Genomic DNA, 21300 nt, shown 5'->3' with positions numbered 1-21300 from the left:
AACACGTGTGCTAATACACCGGTATAGCATAGAGGGGAACACGTGTGCTAATACACCGGTATAGCATAGAGGGGAACGCGTGTGCTAATACACCGGTACAGCGCAGAGGGAACGTGTGCTAATACACCGGTACAAGGTAGAGGGGAACACGTGTGCTAATACACCGGTACAGCATAGAGGGGAACACGTGTGCTAATAGACGGGCACAGGGTAGAGGGGAACACGTGTGCTAATACACGGGCACAGGGTAGAGGGGAACATGTGTGCTAATACACGGGCACAGGGTAGAGGGGAACACGTGTGCTAATACATGGGCACAGGGTAGAGGGGAACACGTGTGCTAATACACGGGTACAGGGTAGAGGGGAACACGTGTGCTAATACACCGGTACAGGGTAGGACTCATCTTCCTTCCATTTCCTTCCCCTTTTCGCTGAGATATGCTGACTCGTGACGAGGTACAGCTAAGAGGCTGTTGACGATTACGCTAGATGGCCACTCCTCAGACGTAAATTTACATGAATGCATTTTCCACCCTGAAGCAGTGAATAGCAATCCTGGAGCTGTGATTAAAGTCATTTCCCACCTTCCCCCCCCAATCCCATTTCCAACTCAGGGGCACCAAGAACTGTTGTTTCCACAAAGACGGGCAGTTAGAAATATGCTTGAACCATATTACTTGTCTTCACACTGGACGGTGTCACTTTTATATAATGAATATTTTCCTATGAATAGTTGGAGAGTTTATGGTTCAACAGTAGCACAGAGGAAAGGTATCTTGCTCCAACACACCCACCATCATTCACAAAAATTGTATTAAAATAGCCATCTTCAGGGTGGTGGTGAAAGAGAGAAGAGTGGGATAGCTCTTTGAAAGAACCAGCATGGACACAGGGTCCTAAATGGCTTCATTCATGATGCTGGGGTTCGATACAAAGGGGACTTTGCTCTTGTCCGGACAGATTGGTCTAATTCTATATTCTGATAAATAGCTCTCCACCTTTCTGAACGGATCCTGACGTGCTTTGTCAGTCCGGGGTACGAGCAGATCCCGGGATTTTATTCACTGATGCACTGGGTGCTTGAATTACAGGCGGGCTCTGAGTTGAGCACAAGACTGCAAGGCCTTGAGGCAGAGAAGGACAGCCTGAGGAAGACCGTGGCTGAGAAGGAGGCTGAAGCGTACTCGCTGAAGAACGCGATTCAGGAGAAGGAGACGGCCATGCGCACTGAGAAGGACAAAGCCTCGCGGGAGCTGGAGGAACTCCAGGGAAAATTTATGGAGAAGGTCAGGGTCTTTAAATTATCACTCCGAGTTTTGGCTGCCTGCTTGGTGATTATAGAGTTCCCAGCTGTCACTCTGCAGTATTAGCTCTGTCACAGAATCGGAAGCTTTATGGGTTCAGTCGTCCCACGTGAGTGCAAATTCGAACCTGACTATGCAGGACTATGAGAAGGCTGCTCTGTCTGAGGTACAATCTTTAGGTGAAGCTTCGAGCTGAGGCACCACCTTCCCTCTCTGATAGACATAACATCCCAGGGGCCAATTCAGAAAAGAGCAGGGATCCTGGCTATTTATCCGCTAACCAACATTACTGAATTCTCTTTAACCTTACCATTGCTATTTGTAGTTTCAATGCATTACAACATTATAGCACCATTTGTGATAGGAAGTGCAAGTGTCTGTGGGAAGAGCAGACGTGTAAACATCTCAGATGGGTTCCACTGGAAGAACGGCCTTTGAAAGAGATGATGAAGCAGCTTTGTGGAAGACAGTGTACAGCAGAGGTTCCCAACTTGGGGTCCACAGACCCCTCGGTTAATGTTAGGAATTCATGGCATAAAAACAGTTGGGAACTGCTGGTGTAGAGTGATATGGATGATGTGCTGATATGGTGACACAAAAGAGAGCTACTGAGAAAAATGGGAATAGTCGAGGTGTTAAGACAGGAGAAGGAGGTTGAGAGGGATTATAAATCAGCCATGATAGAATGGCGGAGCGGACTCGATGGGCTGAATGGCCTAATTCTGCTCCTATGTCTTATGGTCTAAGGCAGAGGGCAGGAAAACTGTATTTCCTTCCCTCCAGTAATTGCTGAGCATCAAACAGCTATGTGACGTCGTTTGATTTGTATTTCAGACAAACCGAGAGCAGCAGCTTCAGCAGAAACTTCTGGACGAGCAGTTCCACATGGTCCAGGGCACTGTGAGGGAAGCTGAGAGCATCATTCAAGACGCTATTGCAAAACTCGATGATCCGCTGCACATCCGATGCACCAGTTCACCAGGTAGGGTCACGCCCTGGGGTTTAAAGGTGGGGCTTCACACCATGCAAGAATGCAATATAATGATCTGAAGCAGCTTGTGATAAAAGTTGTTCAGGAATATACTTTACAAACTCTGACTTTGTGACAAGAATCATATCAAGAGGTGGTGCTGTGCTATAACCGTGGGCACTCGATCAATAGTTGAATAGTTCCATTTACTATCAGAGAACGTATACAATATACAACCTGAAATTCTTGTTCTTCACACACATCCACGAAAACAGGAGCATACCCCAAAGAATGAGTGACAGTAAAGACGTTAGAACCCCAAAGTCCCCCCCACCCCTCCCTCCCACGCACAAGCAGCAGCAAGCATCGACCTTCCCCCACTTACAACAACAAAAAGCATCAGCACGTGCCACCTACCAAGTAAGCAATAGGCAAGCCCCCGAGAGAGACTGTGATCTGCAGTACAGCAAAAACAATTCAACATACCGTAGGCTCTCTTCCTCCCTAATAAAGGGGCAATGATTATGGCTCATTCCTCTTCCCAACACTTATAATGATACTACTGCACCTTTATAAATGTTTCCATATTCTTCAAAGAACCAATTTCCACCTTTCCCTTTTTTATCTTCTACCCCACCACGCGCCACTCAAATTTTGCGGACTAACGTTAAAGGTATATAATATAGTTCTGTCCTACGTTGGGTTACTGCCCCATATTCTAATAAGCAGCTCGTTGCCCAAGTAACGATTGAAATGCGGTAGCACACCGGCTATTGAAGGAAGCTTGCTCTCCACTTCGCAATTAGAAATCTGCTCTGGAGGTGCATCAGGGATAACGTTGGGAGAAGCAGCTGTGCCTTCCTCTGTCGGCAATGTTTGCTCTTCGAGTTTACGGTCACTATCTGCAGGAGTGACGACAGTTGCAAAGTACAGCGTTAAACCCGCGTTGAGTGGCCCTTCGGGACTTTGTGATAGCAATGTGCAGGCTGGTATTGTGTGAAGGTGGGACTGCCCCAGGACGTGTCTTGTTTGCACTTTAAAGGGAAGAACTGATTTTTCTGTCTCTTGTAGATTACCTTATCAACAGGGCAGAGGCAGCACTGGAATCAGTGAACTTGATGCAGCAAGGACACTCCCAGTACACAAAGAACATGGCAGGTACTGTCACCTCCGTCTCAATCACACATGGTCACATTTTATTCAGTGGCTATTCTGAAAGCTGAGCTCACCTTTGATGTAAAGGTGAATTACTAACTGGTAAATATTTTCCTCCTTCACTTCTCTGGGATTTTCCTATCAGCTGATGGTCTGTGTAAGTGCCGGTTTCCAACTGTTCATTGGTACTATTCAGTTTGCTTGAGCTTAAAATGTTATGAAAGGCTTGTGGAGACTACAAACTGTGCTATTATGTTGAATTTTGCCACGTGAAGATTCATAGGTTGTTTATCCTATCATCATCATTATGTACCGTGTCATACGAGGTGGGCAATCATGGTCCATGACCGTAATTGTTCTTGGCAAATTTTTCTACAGATGTGGCTTTGCCATTGCCTTCTTCTGGGCGGTGTCTTTACAAGACGGGTGGCCCCAGCCATTATCAGTACTCTTCAGAGATTGTCTGCCTGGTGTCAGTGGTCGCAAATCCAGGATTTGTGATGTGCACCAGCTGCTCATCCACCACCTGTCCCCGTGGCTTCACATGACCCTGATCGGGGGGTCTAAGCAGCTGCTATATACCTTACCCAAGGTGAGCTGCAGGCCAGCAAGGGAAAGAGCACCTTACCTCTCCTTTGGTAGAGGTATCTCCACTCCCTACCACTTGCCCTATAGCAGTTTCTTACTCAGGTTGTAAAATCAAGTCACAGATTGTGTGACCGTGAACACTGACAATGTCAAGGCCAACTTTACAAAGGTCTTCAGCTGATGAATGTGCAGAGGGTTATTGGACTTGAGGCTCAGTTGCTTCCTACATCCATGGTTATTGGGACCTGTTGTAACATCACAGTTCACTGTGATGTGGAAACACTTAAGTGTGCAGATGTGAAATAATAAAGGCTTGTGAATGTGCTGTGCAGGGCACTTGTCAGTATCCGCAGGGCAGGGTGCAAATAGTTGGAGCCTGTCTAAAAGAATAGAGCAACAATCAGGGAAGATTTTAATCTGTAGACTAGAGAAGTCAGATGGATAATGAGGTCTCAGAATAGCACGAGTTGCCTCTGCTTCCTGAGGAGACTGCGGTCCTTTGGAGTACGCAGGCCTTTCCTTCACATGTTCTCCCAGTCTGTTGTTGCCAGTACAATCTTTGATGCGGTGGTGTGCTGGGGCAATGGCATCAGCAATGTCACTATCACCCTGCATTTGTGCTAAGCAAGTGGTTGGAGCTGTGGGCTGACAAATTCCTATCCCGATGGACTTCATTCCTGGATTTTAGAGAAAGTAACGGGTGAGATAGTTGATTTCAACTTTCCACAATTCCATGGATTTGAGGAAGGTTCAATTACATTGAAAAATATCAAATGCAGCTTCTATTTTCAAGAAGAATATAGGAGTTACATTTAACAACTCGTTATAAAGATGATGTTAGGAGGAGTTATTAAGGCCATTGTGGTGGGGCACTTAGAAAACTCCTACTACTTAGAAAGCACTTAGAAAGTTAATCAGACAAAGTCAAAAAGGAAATCAAGCTCCATTAAATTGGCTAGCATAACAAAGTGACATAATCTAGACAGATTTCCAAAAGGTTTTTGTTTAGGTATTACATCAAAAGTCGTTGCAGAGACTAAGAGCTAAAAGTGTGGGAGTTAACATGTGACTATGGATCTGATGTACCTGGTTAGTCAGGTCAATTGGGTCGCCTTCTACTGGCAAGATGTAATGAGTGTTAAGGATCTCTGCTGGGGCCTCAGTATTTGTATGAAAGGTGCCAGAGTTAAAATTGCTATCTTTCTATTTTCTGAAAACTTAGTAAAGTAAATTGTGAAGATAATATAAGAAACAATGATTGGCCAATTGTAACTTAATGTGGAAAATTGGGGATCTTAGCAGGGGAAAAGAAACATGGTATTGAAATGATGAGTTTGCAGAACTTTGAGATGCTGAAAGATCCGAGTGTCCAGTGTACAATTTGTAAATGCAGGTGCTACAAGTAGTTATGAAGACTAACAAAAGACAACTGTCAAAAGAATTGAATACAAATGAAGGATATGTCTCATTTATATAGGGGATCGTTGAGACCAATTCTTGAGTACTCTATATTTAAGGCAGGGTCTTAATGCATTGCAACTGTTCAGGAAAAGATTATTGGACTGGAATGGGCAGGTTGTCTTATGAGGGAAAGTTGGACAAGCTTTTGAGTAGGAGATGATTTAAAAATAAACACCTGCGGTGGGCTACACAGCCCATGATTCCTTTTGTAGGAGAATCTAGAACTTGGAGTCACAGATTTAAAACGAGTTCCACATTCTAGACACAGATGAAAGTTTTTATCTTGAATGTCATTAGTCTTTGGGAAATTTCCACAAAGGGCAATGGTGGCAGAATTCTTGAACATTTGTAAGACAGGGGTAGAGTAGGTAGATATGTGATAATCAAAGAGGCGAAAGGGCAGATGGGAATACAGGGTTGATCATGATCTTACGTGGATTGAGGGGCCAAGTGGCTTTCTCCACTCCTTGTTTGTGTGTTTAAATGAGTTAAATCAGGATTAGAATGCCTTAGTGCCAAACTCAGTGACTTAGGAGCCTGAACTTATTAAGACCTCACTTGGTGTCATATCAGTATCAAAAAGACCTTAATTGGGGTTAATAAAATAGTTGTTAAAGATCATGTTGTGGATGTTGAGGAGGCTCGTCTTAAGTGTTCTGCACAAAAAGCCTTTAGAAAGTATTGTGAAAATCATTTTATTAGGTGTGCATTTTGCCCTTAATTTGCTGATTCTCTTTATTCTGCGTGTTCAATGAATTGTTCCCTTCAGTTTGACACTCTTCCATTGGTTCCCACAGATGCTAGCAGCCTCTTGCAGGCATTGACCAGGTTTGCACATTTGACTGCGGACACCATAGTAAATGGCAGTGCCACCTCACATCTGGCACCAACTGACCACGCTGACAGTGAGTATTGAGTGTTTCTGAGGACCCTGGAAAAGATGTTTAACTTAAACACTTAACAGCAGTCCCAGCATACCGTTCAGCATCAGAGCTTAGACTGCAGGTGAAATACGTAACATTTCCTGGGGTCTGTCTCGACGAAGCTCCGTCGGTGCTAGAGCTGCTTCTCTGCAGTTTGGTTGTACACTTGCTGCTGAACTGCAGATGCTGCAATCTGGAGCAACACACAAAGTGCTGCAGGAACTCTGAGAACCAGGCAGGCAGCATCTTGGGATGCTTTGAGTCCAGACGTAAGGTCTAGGCCTGAATTATCAACTCAAAGTTCAAATTAAATTTTGTAATCGAAGTACACATATGTCACCATATACAACCCTGAGATTCATTTTCCTGCGGGCATGTAATGATGCAGCTCTACAAAACTCTAGTTAGGTCACACTTGGAGTACTGTGTCCAGTTCTGGACGCCTCACTATAGGAAGGATGTGGAAGCATTGGAAAGGGTACAGAGGAGATTTACCAGGATGCTGCCTGGTTTAGAGAGAATGGATTATGGTCAGAGATTAAGGGAGCTAGGGCTTTACTCTTTGGAGAGAAGGAGGATGAGAGGAGACATGATAGAGGTGTACAAGATATTAAGAGGAATAGACAGAGTGGACAGCCAGCGGCTCTTCCCCAGGGCGCCACTGCTCAGTACAAGAGGACATGGCTTTAAGGTAAGTGGAGGGAAGTTCAAGGGGGATATTAGAGGAAGGTGTTTCACTCAGAGAGTGGTTGGTGCATGGAATGCACTGCCTGAGTCAGTGGTGGAGGCAGATACACTAGTGAAGTTTAAGAGACTACTAGACAGGTATATGGAGGAATTTAAGGTGGGGGGTTATACGGGAGGCAGGGTTTGAGGGTCGGCACAACATTGTGCGCCGAAGGGCCTGTAATGTGCTGTACTATTCTATGTTCTATACTCACCAAATCTATAGAATAGTAACTATAACAGGATCAATGAAAGATCAACCAGAGTGCAGAAGACAACAAACTGTGCAAATGCAAATATAAATAAATAGCAATAAATAATGAGAACATAAGATAAAGACTCCTTAAAGTGAGATCATTGATTGGTGGAAACTCATTTCCTTCCACTGATACTGCCTGATCTGCAGGGTTCTTCCAGCATTCTGTGTGTTACTAAGAATAGTACTGGTTTAATAATTAAGCATCAGTTCGCTAGAACTAGGATGTACAGGATGCGGTCACTGTGGGAATATTGTTCCAAAGTAATCACTTTCCAGGGGTCTTCCCTGGGGAACGTTGGAGCCTGTTAAAATGATTTTCAGGTTGCTTTCATAAAAATGTTTTTCCAACCCCACAGGACTAACAGACAGCTGCAGAGAGTGTGGGAAGGAGAGCCTATGCTATTTGGGTCACTTGAAGGATAAGCAGTCAGTTGCGCATGCAGACCCTGCAGCTGTTCGGAGAATGATTCAGAAAATCCTTGACCTTGGGCAGGTATGACTTTCAACTGACCAGGCACATTCTTAAGTGATCTTAGGAAAGCCCAAATCTGGATGTATGCGAACTCCCAAGAGATTTGATCATTTTCCACATGAAAAGCTGCAAAATTCAATTCATTGCACTGGAGATGCGGTGTAAACTTTAAGGAGGAGCACTGATTTCTTTGCAAGGTGAGGATCCAGCTGTTCACTCTGCTTTCAATGAAAAATCATTGATGCGTATCAAGGAGTTGCATTTTTACCATTCTGGAGGTGGGACTCTCTGACTCCATGAGTTGGCAGTGCCGAGTCCCTATGCTATTGATTGAAACTTGTAATTGCAGTGGGAATGTCAGCAGATAGTCTGGTACTCTGGCTGCTCCAGTGGTCAGGGAGGTCCATAAGGAACATACGACTTGGAGCAACAGCAAGACCACTGCCTCATTTAATTGCACCTTGATTCATCTGCCCTCCAGAGTTCCATTATATATTGTTCTCGCTCTATCTCACACACACAGACATGCAACTCTATCAAGGCGATTATGGAGCAGCTGGAAGCCTTCTGGATTCTGCTTTCAGCTTGCAAAACAGCAACTGAACCCTCTACCTTGGAAATAAATTAATATTCCTCCTTGAAATTTGTGCTAAATCCTCAGAAAACTGCTTCTGTTTTAAACTGGATTTGTCACTGAATCCCATTAGAGTTTAGACTGTAGAGCTCTTCAATCTGGGGAGGATTGCACGTATTGCTGTTCTTGAACCTGGTCAGAATCTGACTTGGGGTCAGTGCTTTACGAGAATAAAACATAAGTTTCAACAGTTCAGAAAGGAAATACGGCTGGTTAACTGAATCCTGAGAGCCCTGGAAATATTGGAGCGACTTATAAAATGCTGGAGGAACTCGGGATGTTAGGCAGCATATATGGAGGGAAGTAGTCAGTCAACGTTTCAGATCAAGACACTTCATGGGTCTTGGCCTGAAATGCCAAATGCTCATTTCCTTCCATTGATGACATCTCTCCTGCGGTGTTCCTGCAACATTTTCATCCTCCGGCATCTCCAGCCCTAGAAATACTGTGGTTTTATCCAGGAGGATAAATGCCAATTACAATTTATATCTGGACAAATGCATTCGCTTTTATTGTTAAAAGGTGGCTTTGAGAAAACAGGAATTCGTATGGTATTAAGCAATCTGCAGTAGATGTTTTCAACCTTTAAAACTGTAGCTGGAGTAGAGACTTTAATTATATTTTTCCCTCAGGAACTGAGGCCCAAGAGCATTGACATCAGACAGGAAGAGCTTGGTGACATGGTGGATAAAGAGATGGCAGCAACATCAGCAGCCATTGATGATGCAGTAAAGAGAATTGAGGTAGGATAGAGTCAACCTTTTGTAGAAAGCAAAAGGTCATTGTAAGTTTCCCTAAGTTTGTGCAATATCATTATGACTAACACGATTTACACTTCCCTGAGTTCATATTCCTACTATCAGATGACTAATCAGTTTTATTACAGAGTAATATCTCTTGAGATGTCCCTACAAATTTTTCTGGGCAATTTCCTGTAGGTTGTTACTTCCAGCTTGGTCTAATCCCAGGTGCAAGCAACTTCTCTGCACGTTCTAAAACGTGTTGCTACTGGTGATATCAGTTGTGTTCCTGTGCACTTCAGCCAAATACTGATTGGAAGCAACCAAACACTGTACTTAATTACTGTTTTTAAGTAGTTATTAGGTGAGAGGGATTGCTATATTTTAGTTGTAAGGACTAGTAGATCATGTGTTGCTTACGGTGATCATGTTTCAGTATGGATTATGGCACATGAATGTAGTTGGATCTCGATAGTCATTTAGAAATGCACTTTTTGTATGAAAGGCATTTAAAATGTACCTTGTAATCAAATGAACAAAATTCAGATATAGATCTTAAGCTTGTTCTATTTCATGGCAAATGTGATTGGCGTTCTTAATGGTTTAAAAAATTCCAGCTGGGAAGTGTTTACCCACCGTGCGTTTAAAGGTCTTAAGAGTTCTTGCCTTCTGGAGTGTGGAGCTCTCCAGTACATTCTGAATCTCTGGTCAAGATTTGAAAGCATTCAATGTTCCACCTTGCAGGAAATGATGAAGCAAGCCAGACAAGGAAGCTCTGGGATTAAACTTGAAGTTAATGAAAGGTTTGTGAATCTCTACCATCACGCACAGAACTCTGTTTACTTAAAAACTGATAATGTTTTTGCCACTGTACACTGAGGCTTTCCTGTTATCTTTGTTTCAGAATTCTAAACTCTTGCACCAGTCTCATGAAGGTAGGAACCGTGCATTGGGTCTTCTGGCATTAATCAGTTTATCAGACAGAAAATCCAGCTGTACTTTTGACACTGTTTAATAGAACAAATTCTCTGCTTTCTGCATGTAAAAAAGGACCAGTACACTTCACTGAAGAGCTGTTGGTTCATTTAAACAAATGTTGTCTACGGCAGACTGTTTTGTTGGACTAGTGACCTTTGAATCTAGAATTCATGGTTGTCTCATCAGAAGACAATTCTTACTGATTTAAATCTGCGTTTCATTTCCTCCTTTTCAGGCAATAAGGCAATTGGTGGTGGCCTCCACAAGCCTGCAGAAGGAGATTGTGGAAAGTGGCAGGGTAAGCATAAAAGTCATTGTCCAATCCAATAGAGAGGAACACCAGCATCTCACTACCGCTTCTTGTGACCATGATTGAAGTCACCACAGGGACACTGAAGCTGGTGATATAGAAATCTTTATTTATCCCAACAAGCAAGCTCATGACCACAATTTTGCTAACCATAATCTCTTAGTCTGTGGGATAGTCTGTACTCTTAACTTCAATTTACTACTTGCAATGTACATTGAGAACTGGGGACTTTTTTTTGAATTAATATCTGCTATATTTACATAACTCCAGAAAACTCCCTACGTATGCCTGTGATGGTTTTGAAGTAGATGGTTGGAAACATTAGTTGTTGATTTATTGACTTCATGGTTTTGTTTTAAAATTATGACCTGTTAGTTTGTTTCTGCAATTTAGGACGATCATAACCTAGGCACCCAGAATGTCAACTGTCCATTTCTCTCCATAGATATTATCTGACCTGCTGAGTTCCACCAGTAAGTAGCACAGGTGTTGCTCCAGATTCCAGCATTTTCACTCCCTTGTTTCCATTCCATTGGCCTTCCCCACTCAAACCCAGGAGGATGGACGCTCCCTCCAGCACTTATTAGTTTGGAGGGATTGGAGTGCAAAATGATCTGAAGCCAATTCAAGGAAATCACCTGAGCGTTTTAATATTGTACAAAGCCTTTTGACATGCATGCAGGTGATGATTTTTGGACTCGGTTAATGAAGAAATAACTCATTTACAGGGGGCAGCAACGCCAAAAGAATTCTATGCAAAGAACTCTCGCTGGACAGAGGGCCTAATCTCTGCCTCCAAAGCTGTTGGATGGGGTGCCACACAGTTGGTGTAAGTACTGGCTGCAACCACTGGGTAGTTGCTTTCTTGTTCTTTGTGCTACTGTGGCAATAAAAGGGAAGACATTTAGTCCCTGTATCATAAGTAATGGAGAAAATACCTACATCTAATAGTGAGGGTAGTATTAGATGGAAAGGTGTTAGAAAATAGAAAGACATGATGTATTTCATGGACCACGTAACAAATAATGACATTGAGGCACTGTATAAACTGTCCATCTCAGGCACCAAGTAAACTTCTGCTCCCTGTATCATAGGAGTCCGTTTGAATCTTATTCTGTATCCTGATGTATGGGTTCAGATCACCTTCCCCCCCCCCCCCCCCCCCCACCACAACCCTTCCTCCTAGAACCCAACTTACTTTAAACCCACTGTTGGAATATATCCCAAGGCTCGAGTTCGAGCTGTCAGGAAACAAGGAACTTTATAAAATTCATTTCTGCTCTCATGAGAAAAGCTGCACAGGGCAAAATCCTGTGCGATGGGTTCTTTTGAGAAACTGTTTGTGGAGGAAATTCTATGATTTAATGTTTAGCTGTTTCACAGGCTCACTTGTTTCCGGGAAAGGTAGGCTATTTTGTTAAATAACTAAGCTCACAACCTTACTTCAGGCTTTCTCCACGAAACCTTCAATAAACATTCCTAGCCAACCTGTTAGGAACCTTAAATTGAGTTCAGGTTAGTTGTTCTACATACCCACGTGTCCAGCATTAACTAGCAGTATTGCTGGATGTGCTTTCCTCCAGCTCCTATCCTATTCCTTGTTGAACTAAAGCAAGCAGGAGCAGACCGTTTGGACTGGACCTTTGTCAGCTCTACTGTCCATCTTGGTAATAGCTGATCTACCACACCAAATCTCCATAGTCCTCAAATCGCCTAGTATCCAGAAACACAAATGAATTCAGCTAGGTCCCTACAGCCCTCCAGCGAAGCAAGATGAGTGAAGCTTTTTCCATCTTCATGCCAAATAAGCTGCCCGTACATAGCGAGCCCTGACATTAAACAGCTCAGAGGAGCAACGTCCTTCTATATTCACACACACCCTGTGAAGTTCATACACTGAAAGATCACAAGCCTAGCCCACTCAATCACGTGGGCTGAACCCACCAGTCTGGTGGGTCTTTTCTAGAAAGGAGACCGAAACCGCATACCACTCAGTCTTACCGAGCCCCTGCATTCAGGATTATAAAAGAAACACTTAAGTTATCATTTTGTGCATTAGCTAGCTGATAAAACAGTAACAGGTTGACAGATAAGCAAGCCTTTTCCCTTTGCCAGGGTACGTAACCATCCTTCCTCACTGTAGCAGCTAACTGGGCATGCTGCAATTTTCTTTCACACTTTCAGTAATCAGATTTTGGGGCAAGCAGAGGGCTGGCCCCAGGACCGAGGAGATGAAATGATCTATAAGGAATGTTTTTGTGTTTTTTTTTTTGGGGGGGGAATCCAGAGATTCAGCTGACAAAGTTGTGCTCAAGACCGGGAAGTACGAGGAGTTGATTGTTTGCTCGCACGAAGTCGCAGCCAGCACAGCGCAGCTTGTAGCTGCATCGAAGGTGAGGAGACTCACAGTAACAACAGATTAACCGTGCAAGAGAAAACGAGGGAAGGGGGTAGATGGAGAAGTCAGTACAACTGAAAGGAGGAATAGGGAAACGGGGACACCTCTTTTTCCCTTATTAGGGAAGAGAGAGCGCCTGTGGTAAGTGGAATTATCAGGTGAACAAGTGGTCTTTGGGGTTCTGCAAGTCAGTGCCTTTATTGTTGCTTTGCTGCACGCTTGAGTGCTCGGTGGAGGGCGCCGATACTTTTATGGTAGTGGGGGTGGGGAGGTTCATTGCCTTGTTGCTGCTTGTGTGTGGGAGGGGGAATTGAGGGGAGGGCTTTGGGGTTCTAATGTTGTACCTGTCATTCACTCTTTGGGGCACTCCTCTGCATGGATGTCTGAAAAGAAATTCAGGATGTATATTGTATACATTTCTCTGACCTTAAATGCACCTGTTGAATCCTATTGATCACCCCCTCATAGAAGACAAAACAGCTTGAAGGGAACATCTCAAATACAATGATGGATCAGACAGATAGCAGTGACAGTGTATCCTGCTGAAGTGGATTTCACGTTGTTTATCTGCACTCTAACCCAGCACATTTCCTGACACTAGAACAGTTCCATTCCTTTCCCTCTCCAAACTTCTGCTGCACTCCAGTCTCTACTGTTCCCATTTAAAATGACCCCAGCAGATACAGGCAGCCTCAGCGACGTTTACCCACTCAAATTGTGAACTTCTCCGTTTAGGTGAAAGCAGGCCGGAACAGCAGGAACCTGTCCCAATTGCAACAAGCCTCCAGGCACGTAAATGAGATGGCTGCTAATGTGGTTGCATCAACAAAATCTGGACAGGAACAGATTGAAGATAAAGGTAACCAGACCCCACGGGGTTAACAGGGTTTGTCAGCAGTTTGATACTTGTATTGTCCACTTGTTTGCTTTTGAGTATTGAGGTTACTGTTCCACCATTTTCCAGATACTATGGATTTTTCTGGAATGTCAAGGATTAAACTTAAAAAGCAGGAGATTGAAACACAGGTAAAATTATTGCTTTCAATATTTGCCAATTAAAACAACTAAGTGTTATACCCATTAGAGACAGCATTTATGATGGAATAGTCTTTTTTCTTCAGCATAGTTATTGTATATTTAGTTACAGTAAGCTCAATTCAGATTCAGTTTATTGTCATTTAGAAACCACAAATGCAATGCAGTTAAAAAATGAGACGTTCCTCCAGAATGGTATCACAAAAGCACATGACAAAACAGACTACACCAGAAAATCCACATAACGTTTGGCAATCCCCAATCCAGCAAACGGAGAGGCTGCTGCGTATTAATATCGCGCTACCGTCTTAGCGCATTCCCCGGAAAGGAGCTCCAAATCCACCAGACAAACAAGACCAAAAACTAAAGCTACAAGACCTGCACAAAACCACATAGTTACAACAGTGCAAACAATAGCATAATTGATAAAAAAACAGACCATGGGCACAGTAAAAATTGTGCTCCATTCTAAGGGACTGTGCTAGAGTGCAACACAGGGTCAACTTTCTTCCTTGAATGGAAATGACTTGGGAGACAAAAGTCTAATACTTTCAAATTAAGAGCTGATTTTATAGACTTGTACAAAAGTTCCTGAAGGATGAAAGTATGATTCTATGGTTTGAAAGGCTGCAAAGGGGAAGTAAGTTTTAAAGGATTAGCTATTCACAGTTTAAGGCATATGCGCACGCACACACACACATGGATCTACGAAATCTTCTACTTGAACTGTGGAAGCTTTGTCCCTTCTTACTTTCAAGGCATATTTCTCAAAAAAAAAATCAAGGGCATCAACAGATAGGGCTGGTGACGGAGTATAAAGCCTGATTTCTTGTATATCAACTGCTTTGTTTAGGTGAAAGTTTTGGAGCTGGAAAATAAACTGGAGCAGGAGAGGATGAAGCTTGGAGATCTCCGGAAGAAACATTACGAGCTGGGAGGAACGCACGATGAACTATTAGAAGACGAGAAGCTACCACCGAAACCTGAAATTTCAAAGAAACCGCCACTGTCCCAAAAACCAACCATCCCACCCAAGAAAGATCCCCAGGCAAGTCTAATCTCATCCAACGTATACTGCAACTGGTAATCAAGGCCAGCGGTGTAGTAGCATCCACACTAGACTTTGAGGCAAGTAATACCGAGTTCAAATCCAGCTAGCTGCTTGCATACTTATCATCAGTGCCTGGTTGAGCACCGAGCTAGCAACTCAGCCTCATTTAAAATGCTAAGGAAACAGCAGAAGTTTGCCCCCTGATGAGCCACAAGGTGCAGAGAGGAACAACAAACTGGTAATTCATAACAGAGGAGTAACCAATGGAGTCCACGGATCTAGACCAGGGGTTCGCAACCTTTTTTTTAAAATGGCGTGGAGCCTTACCATTAACTGAGGGGCTGCAGACCCCTGATCTAGATCAAGAATTAAGTTGCTAACCTGGCTTCCTTAGGATGTGCCTGACTCTGGCAAGAAGTTGAGTTCTAAACACTGAATCTCAGAATTTATTATCACCGGCATACGTCGTGAAATTTGGTAACTTAGCAGCGATACATGATAAGTATAGAAATAAATGAATTGCAGTAAGTGCATATTTATATTAAAAAGTGCAAAACCAGAAATAATGAAAAAGTGGTGTTCATCAGTTCAATGTCCATTTAGAAATCAGATGGCAGGGGGGGGGGAGAAAGTGTTCTTGAAACTCTGAATGTGCGAGAAGAGGGCACATGTCCTGGGTGATCTAGTAGCTAATAGTGTAGAATAAAATGGAAGGCAATTTTTAAATTGTAAAAAAAAATCTGCATCCCCTGTATTTACAGCTTAATATGGGTTACTTCTGACTCTACCTATTCAATATTTTGCAGTTAAATGTATCTGAACCGAACTACATTTCTCATTTACGGAACTCTAAATAAACGTGGTGGCTGCAGTATGCTGGACCAGAGAACAAGTCGCTCTGCATTCTTTACAAGTCAAGCCCATCAGATGGCAGTGCTACATTCCATAAACTTGCTCATTTTACTCTTTCGATGTGCCCCCTATGAATTAATGAAAAGCAGAACTGTAGGAGCTAAGTTCATATATTAATATGCATATTTTCAAATTGGTCAAGCAAGATGAAATGGGGGGATCCGTGGTTGAAATAACTGTTTATTTTAACCTTTTGCAATCAGTCCTTCAAGAATCAGACTTTTTTGTTAGAAAGATTAATTAGGTGCACTGTACATTTGCTACTGGGCTAGAATATTTGTTTAGTTGCTGGCAAGCACTAGCAACCTTAAGTAAAGATTCAGTAGCTTCAAAAGCTTTGTACATAATTTTAACTCAATTTCTGGGAAATCTAAAGTATTTTATATGTACATGGAAATTTTAACAGGTGTGGTGTATTTATTAGCAATAGAAAATTTTGCCCTATGAACATTGTTTTAAGCTGTATTGAATTTTGAGAACTGAATTTTAATGTAAAATTTGAAATAAACTGAGTAAATGTATTGTTTTTGTACATCAGATGTAAACAAAGATTCAAAAAAGTCAAAGAAATCTTGTATCCATAAGAATGTATTGCTGTTACATACATTTAAGATTTATATTGGTTTTTAAACTTCAATAACTAACTTATGCCTCCCACCCTCCCTCCTACCTGTGAAGTAAATTAAGTATAGGCCAATTTACAGAGCAGGTAAATAAATCAGTCCAACTCTCCATTTGCCTCAAGGGGTGTTGGTGTTTTCTCCCTCCCCGTAGTGCAAAGAGATGGGGTTAGAGCTTTATATTTGCATGTGACTCAGAAATAAACAATGGTGGCTGCATTCTAATACTGGACTTATTTCACTCAAGTTGCACTGAATGCCCCCAAGCCTTGGGTGGACAGAAAAACAATGGGGGGAGGGTGGAAGAGAGAAAGAGGGAAAAAAATACTATTCAAATGAAGGAATTGTTCTCTCCCAGTTTCTGTGGAGTTGTGGAACTTGTTTTTTGATTGCACTAATCTCTTTCTTTAGCTAAGGCTTCTCCACTGCTATATTTGTTAGGACTCACAACCATATCTATTTCTTGTATTTTCCCTCAACCCTCTTCAGCTAGAGCAAAGGGTATTTATTCCCTTCTCACTGCTCTCATTCCTACTATTCATTTTGTCCACTGTTGCTGCAGCCTGAGCAGGAGATCCAGCATTTTCTGTTGCTCACTCTAATATTTATACGTCTCCTTGGCCTCATCTATTGTGTCTCTTGTTATCCAAATAATTTTCAAATTAATCCTTGTTCACAGCTATCCGAAGAACCACCAAGATTTAAGCATCTCAAAGTCTGCCACCTTAAATATGTCACCGGAAAAGGAGGCAAAGACTATCATACCTTAATGAACCAAGCACTAAACACCTTGACCCATTCTCAACTAAGCTTTTGGTGTTCTATCACAAATTGAAGGGCCTGGAGCTCTTGCATCTCTGAAAAGGTGTTAATTGCAGATTTATCAACTTTCTATTACTCTATCAAGTTAACTTTCTTTCCAGCTCTAGGTATGGTTAGAGTATATTGCAGAGGACCAAAGAAGAAAAAAAAATTAAAGGTTACACAGCCCTGCCAATCATGAAGGACTTGCTGGACAATGGCAAATATACAAGTTTGAAACTGGATTCACACAACCACAGCAAATACATACTCTGGGCTCACTATATTCTAATCCTAATCAAATAATAGGCATTTCTAAACCTAAATGATGTTTCTCTGACCAGTACTTTAACCTGTCTTAAATATCTTATCCTGCTCCTTCACAGGATCAGTACAGGAAGACTTTTGGCAGTCATCCAGCCAAAAATCACTAGGGTAAATTTTCAATACAAAACTATCTTTTTTTAGCAAAAAAATCATCTTTCTTTTATATGTGAAGTGCAATATTGCTGTTGCATGTAGTTCCAATATAGATCTCTAAATAACTGTCAGAATAAGGAATGAGTTTCTAGCCTTGAGCAACACACACAGAACACTGGAGGAACTCAGCAGGTCCATCTACGGAGAGGAATAAACAGTCAGCATTTATGCTGAGACGCTTCATCAGCACCGGAAAGGAATGGGGAAGAACCAAAATAAGGTCATAAGCTAGAGAAAATCTGTAGATGCTGGAATTGTGAGCAACTCTCACACACAAAATGCTGGAGGAACTCAGCAGGCCAGGTAGCATCTATGGGGGAAAAAAAAAGTCCTACCAAAGGGTTTCGGCCCGAAACGTCAGCTGTACTTTTTCTTTTCCCCATAGATGCTGCCAGGCCTGCCGAGTTCCTCCAGCATTTTGTGTGAGTGTTGCCAAAGTAAGGTGGTAGGGCTATGGGATAAACAAGGAGATACGTGAAGCCAGGTGGGTGGTATGAAATAAAATGGGAAGTGACACGGGAAACTGATGGACAGGAGCTACAGGGAGGTAGTCACCCCTCAGTTACAGAAGGCAGATACCTGGGTAACTGCCAGGAGAGGGAAAGGAAATGGACAGCCAATGAAGAGTACCCCTTTGCCCGTTTCCCTCAATAATAAGCATACCACTTTGGATACCGTTAAGGGGACAGCCTACAAAGGGGGGTACTCTGGCACTATGGCTCAATAGGAAAGGTGGAGTGGGGGGGGGGGGGAGAAGAGAAGAGAACTGTATTAGTGATAGGGGATTCCATAGAGGAGTAGACATGAGATTCTGTGGACACAATAAAGACAGCCAAAAGGTATGTTGCTTCTCGGGTGCCAAGGATGGGGTTCAAGGCATTCTAAACAGGGAGGGTGAGCAGCCAGAAGTCTTGGTACAAATGACATACAGTAGGTTGGAAAAGCAAGGAGGTCCTGAAGAAAGAATAAGGAGCTAGGTAGAAAGTTGAAAAGTATGACCTCCTCCTCTGGATTGCTGCCTGTGCCATGCAACAGTGAGGGCAAGGATAGGATGATCTGGCAGATAAATATGTGGCTGAGGAACTGGTGCAGGGGGCAGGGTTTCAAATTGGGATCTCTTCTGGGGAAGGTACGACAAACTAAAGGGATGGGTTTCACATGAACCTGACGTGGACCAATATCCTTGCGGGCGGGTTGGTTAGAACTATTTGAGAGGGATTTGGCAGGGGGATGAGAAACTGAGTGATAGAACTGAGAATGGGGCAGTTGGTATAAAAGCAGAGTCAAGTGTGTAGTGAGACTGCTGGCAAGGAGAGGCAGATGATAGGGCAAAATTGCAGTTAGTGGGATGAATTGCAGTGTAGCAGGAGGACAAGATCAAAATGGATGACAAATACAGGACTTTGTTGTATTTGAATGCATGCAATATATGGAATAAGGTAGGTGATCTTTTAGTGCAGTTGGAGATCGAAAGAAATTATATCTTGGGCATTACTGAGTTATGGCTGAAAGAAGTTTATAGTTGGATGCTTAATATCCAAGGATAAACATCGTATTGAAAGGACAGGCAGGAAGGCAGAGGGGGTGGGGTGGCTCTGTTGGTAAAAAAAACCCACTTAAATCAAGGAGATGACATAGGAGCAGAAAACGTAGAATCCTTGTGGGTAGAGTTCCTGAAATGTAAAGGTCAAAATACACTAATGGGAGTTATGTACAGGCCTCCAAACAGTAGCCAGGATGTGGGCTACAAATTATGATGGCAGATAGAAAAGGCATGCAAAAAGGGCAATGTTATGACAGTCAATGGGGGAGCTTCAATATGCAAGTAGATCGGGAAAAATCAGGCTGGTGCTGACCTCATGAGAGAGGATGTGTAGAATGCCTACCAGTTGGCTTTTGGGAGCAGATTGTGGTTGAGCCCACTAGGGGAAAGCACAATTCTGGATTGGATGTTGTGTAATGAACTGAATTTAATTAGGACGCTCAAGGTAAATGAACTCCTCGGAGGCCGTGATCATAATATGATAGAAATCACCCTGAAATTTGAAAGGGAGAAGCTAAGGTCAAATGTATCTATTATAATGGAGTAAAGGGGATTACAGAGACATGAGAAAGGAGATGACCAAAGTTGATTGGAAAGGGCTACTGGCAGGGATGAAGGCAGAGCAGCACTGAATGGAGTTTCTGGGAGCAATTCGGAAGATGCAGGATAGATACATCTTAAAGATGAGGTATTCTAAAGGGAAGGATGACAACTGTGGCCGACAAGGGAAGTCAAAGCGAACATAAAAGCAGAAGAGAGGGCATATAATACAGCAAAAATTAGTGGGAAGTTAGAGAATTAGGAACCTTTTAAAAAAACCAACAGAATGCAACTAAGAAAGTCATAACGAATGAAAAGATGAAATATAATGGTAAACTAGCCAATAATATCAGAGGATACTAAGTTTTTTCTAACTTTTAATTATAGAGAGGAGAGAGTGGATATTGGACCGCCGAAAAATGACATTGGAGAAGTAGTAATGGAGAACAAGGAAATAGCAGATGAATAATATTTTTCATCAGTCTTCGCTGTGGAAGACACTAGCAGTATGACAGAAGCTTGAGAGAGTCGGGGGAAGAAGTGAATGCAGTTGCTGTTACAAGGGAGAAGGTGCTTGAGAAACTGGAAGTTCTGAAGGTAAATAAGTCACCCGGACCAAATGACTACAGACCAGGTCTTTGAAAGAGGTAGCTGAAGAGAATTGAGGCATTAGGAATGATCTTTCAAGAATCACTAGATCCTTGCATGGAGGATTGGAAAATGGCAAATGTCACCCCACTCTTCAAGAATTAAGGAAGGAGAAGAAAGGAAATTATAGGCCAGTTAGCTTAACCTTAGTGGCTGGGAAGATATTGGAATCAGTTGTTAAAGATGGTTTCAGGGCACTTGGAGTCACATGATAAAATAGGCCAAAGTTAGCTTGTTTTCCTTAAGGGAAAACCTTGCCTGATAAATGTGTTGGAAATCTTTGAGGAAATAATAAGCAGGATAGACAGAGAATTGGTGGATGTTATGAACTTGGATTTTCAGAAGGCCTTTGACAAGGTGCCAAACACAAGGCTGTTTAACAAGGTAAGAGTCCATGGTATTACAGGAAAGATACTAGCATCGTTAGAGCATTGGCTGATTAGCATAATGCAAAAAGTGGCCTTTTCTGATTGGCTGCTGGTAACTAGTGGTGTTCCATAGGGATTGGTGTTGAGCCTGCTTCTTTTAACATTGTATGTCAATGATTTGGATGATGTGACTGATGGCTTTGTGGCCAAGTTTGCAGCCAATATGAAGAAAGGTGGAGGGACAAGGAGTGTTGATGAAGAAGGAAGGCTGCAAGAGGATTTACACTAGGGATTCCCAACCTGGAATCCGTGGACCCCTCGGTTAATGGCAGGAGTCCATAACATTAAAAAAACATTGGGAATCCTTGATTTAGACAGATTG

The 21300-nt window shown here is 42.7% G+C and overlaps 1 protein-coding gene across 5 annotated transcripts in view; it reads left to right on the top strand.

The window, feature by feature from the left end:
- The window catches only part of hip1rb (huntingtin interacting protein 1 related b), a 171045-nt gene extending 154282 nt beyond the window's left edge, over positions 1-16763 (top strand). For 4 of the 5 annotated variants that reach the window (XM_073065535.1, XM_073065537.1, XM_073065539.1 and 1 more), the window contains 15 exons: positions 1094-1288; positions 2141-2288; positions 3348-3434; positions 6278-6385; positions 7745-7881; positions 9127-9237; positions 9979-10037; positions 10139-10169; positions 10448-10510; positions 11251-11351; positions 12810-12915; positions 13656-13779; positions 13885-13946; positions 14809-15003; positions 15813-16763. In XM_073065535.1, the coding sequence (XP_072921636.1) occupies positions 1094-1288; positions 2141-2288; positions 3348-3434; positions 6278-6385; positions 7745-7881; positions 9127-9237; positions 9979-10037; positions 10139-10169; positions 10448-10510; positions 11251-11351; positions 12810-12915; positions 13656-13779; positions 13885-13946; positions 14809-15003; positions 15813-15863 (1578 nt within the window). In that variant the 3' untranslated portion in view covers positions 15864-16763. Of the gene's footprint in view, positions 1-1093; positions 1289-2140; positions 2289-3347; positions 3435-6277; positions 6386-7744; positions 7882-9126; positions 9238-9978; positions 10038-10138; positions 10170-10447; positions 10511-11250; positions 11352-12809; positions 12916-13655; positions 13780-13884; positions 13947-14808; positions 15084-15812 lie in introns of all 5 variants that reach the window. The other variant, XM_073065536.1, reaches the window with a different exon arrangement.
- Positions 16764-21300: the final 4537 nt, after the last annotated feature.

The sequence above is a fragment of the Hemitrygon akajei genome, chromosome 14, assembly GCF_048418815.1.
Source record: "Hemitrygon akajei chromosome 14, sHemAka1.3, whole genome shotgun sequence".
In the NCBI taxonomy this organism is placed as follows: Eukaryota; Metazoa; Chordata; class Chondrichthyes; order Myliobatiformes; family Dasyatidae; genus Hemitrygon; species Hemitrygon akajei.
This window is presented reverse-complemented; position numbering and strand designations above follow the sequence as displayed.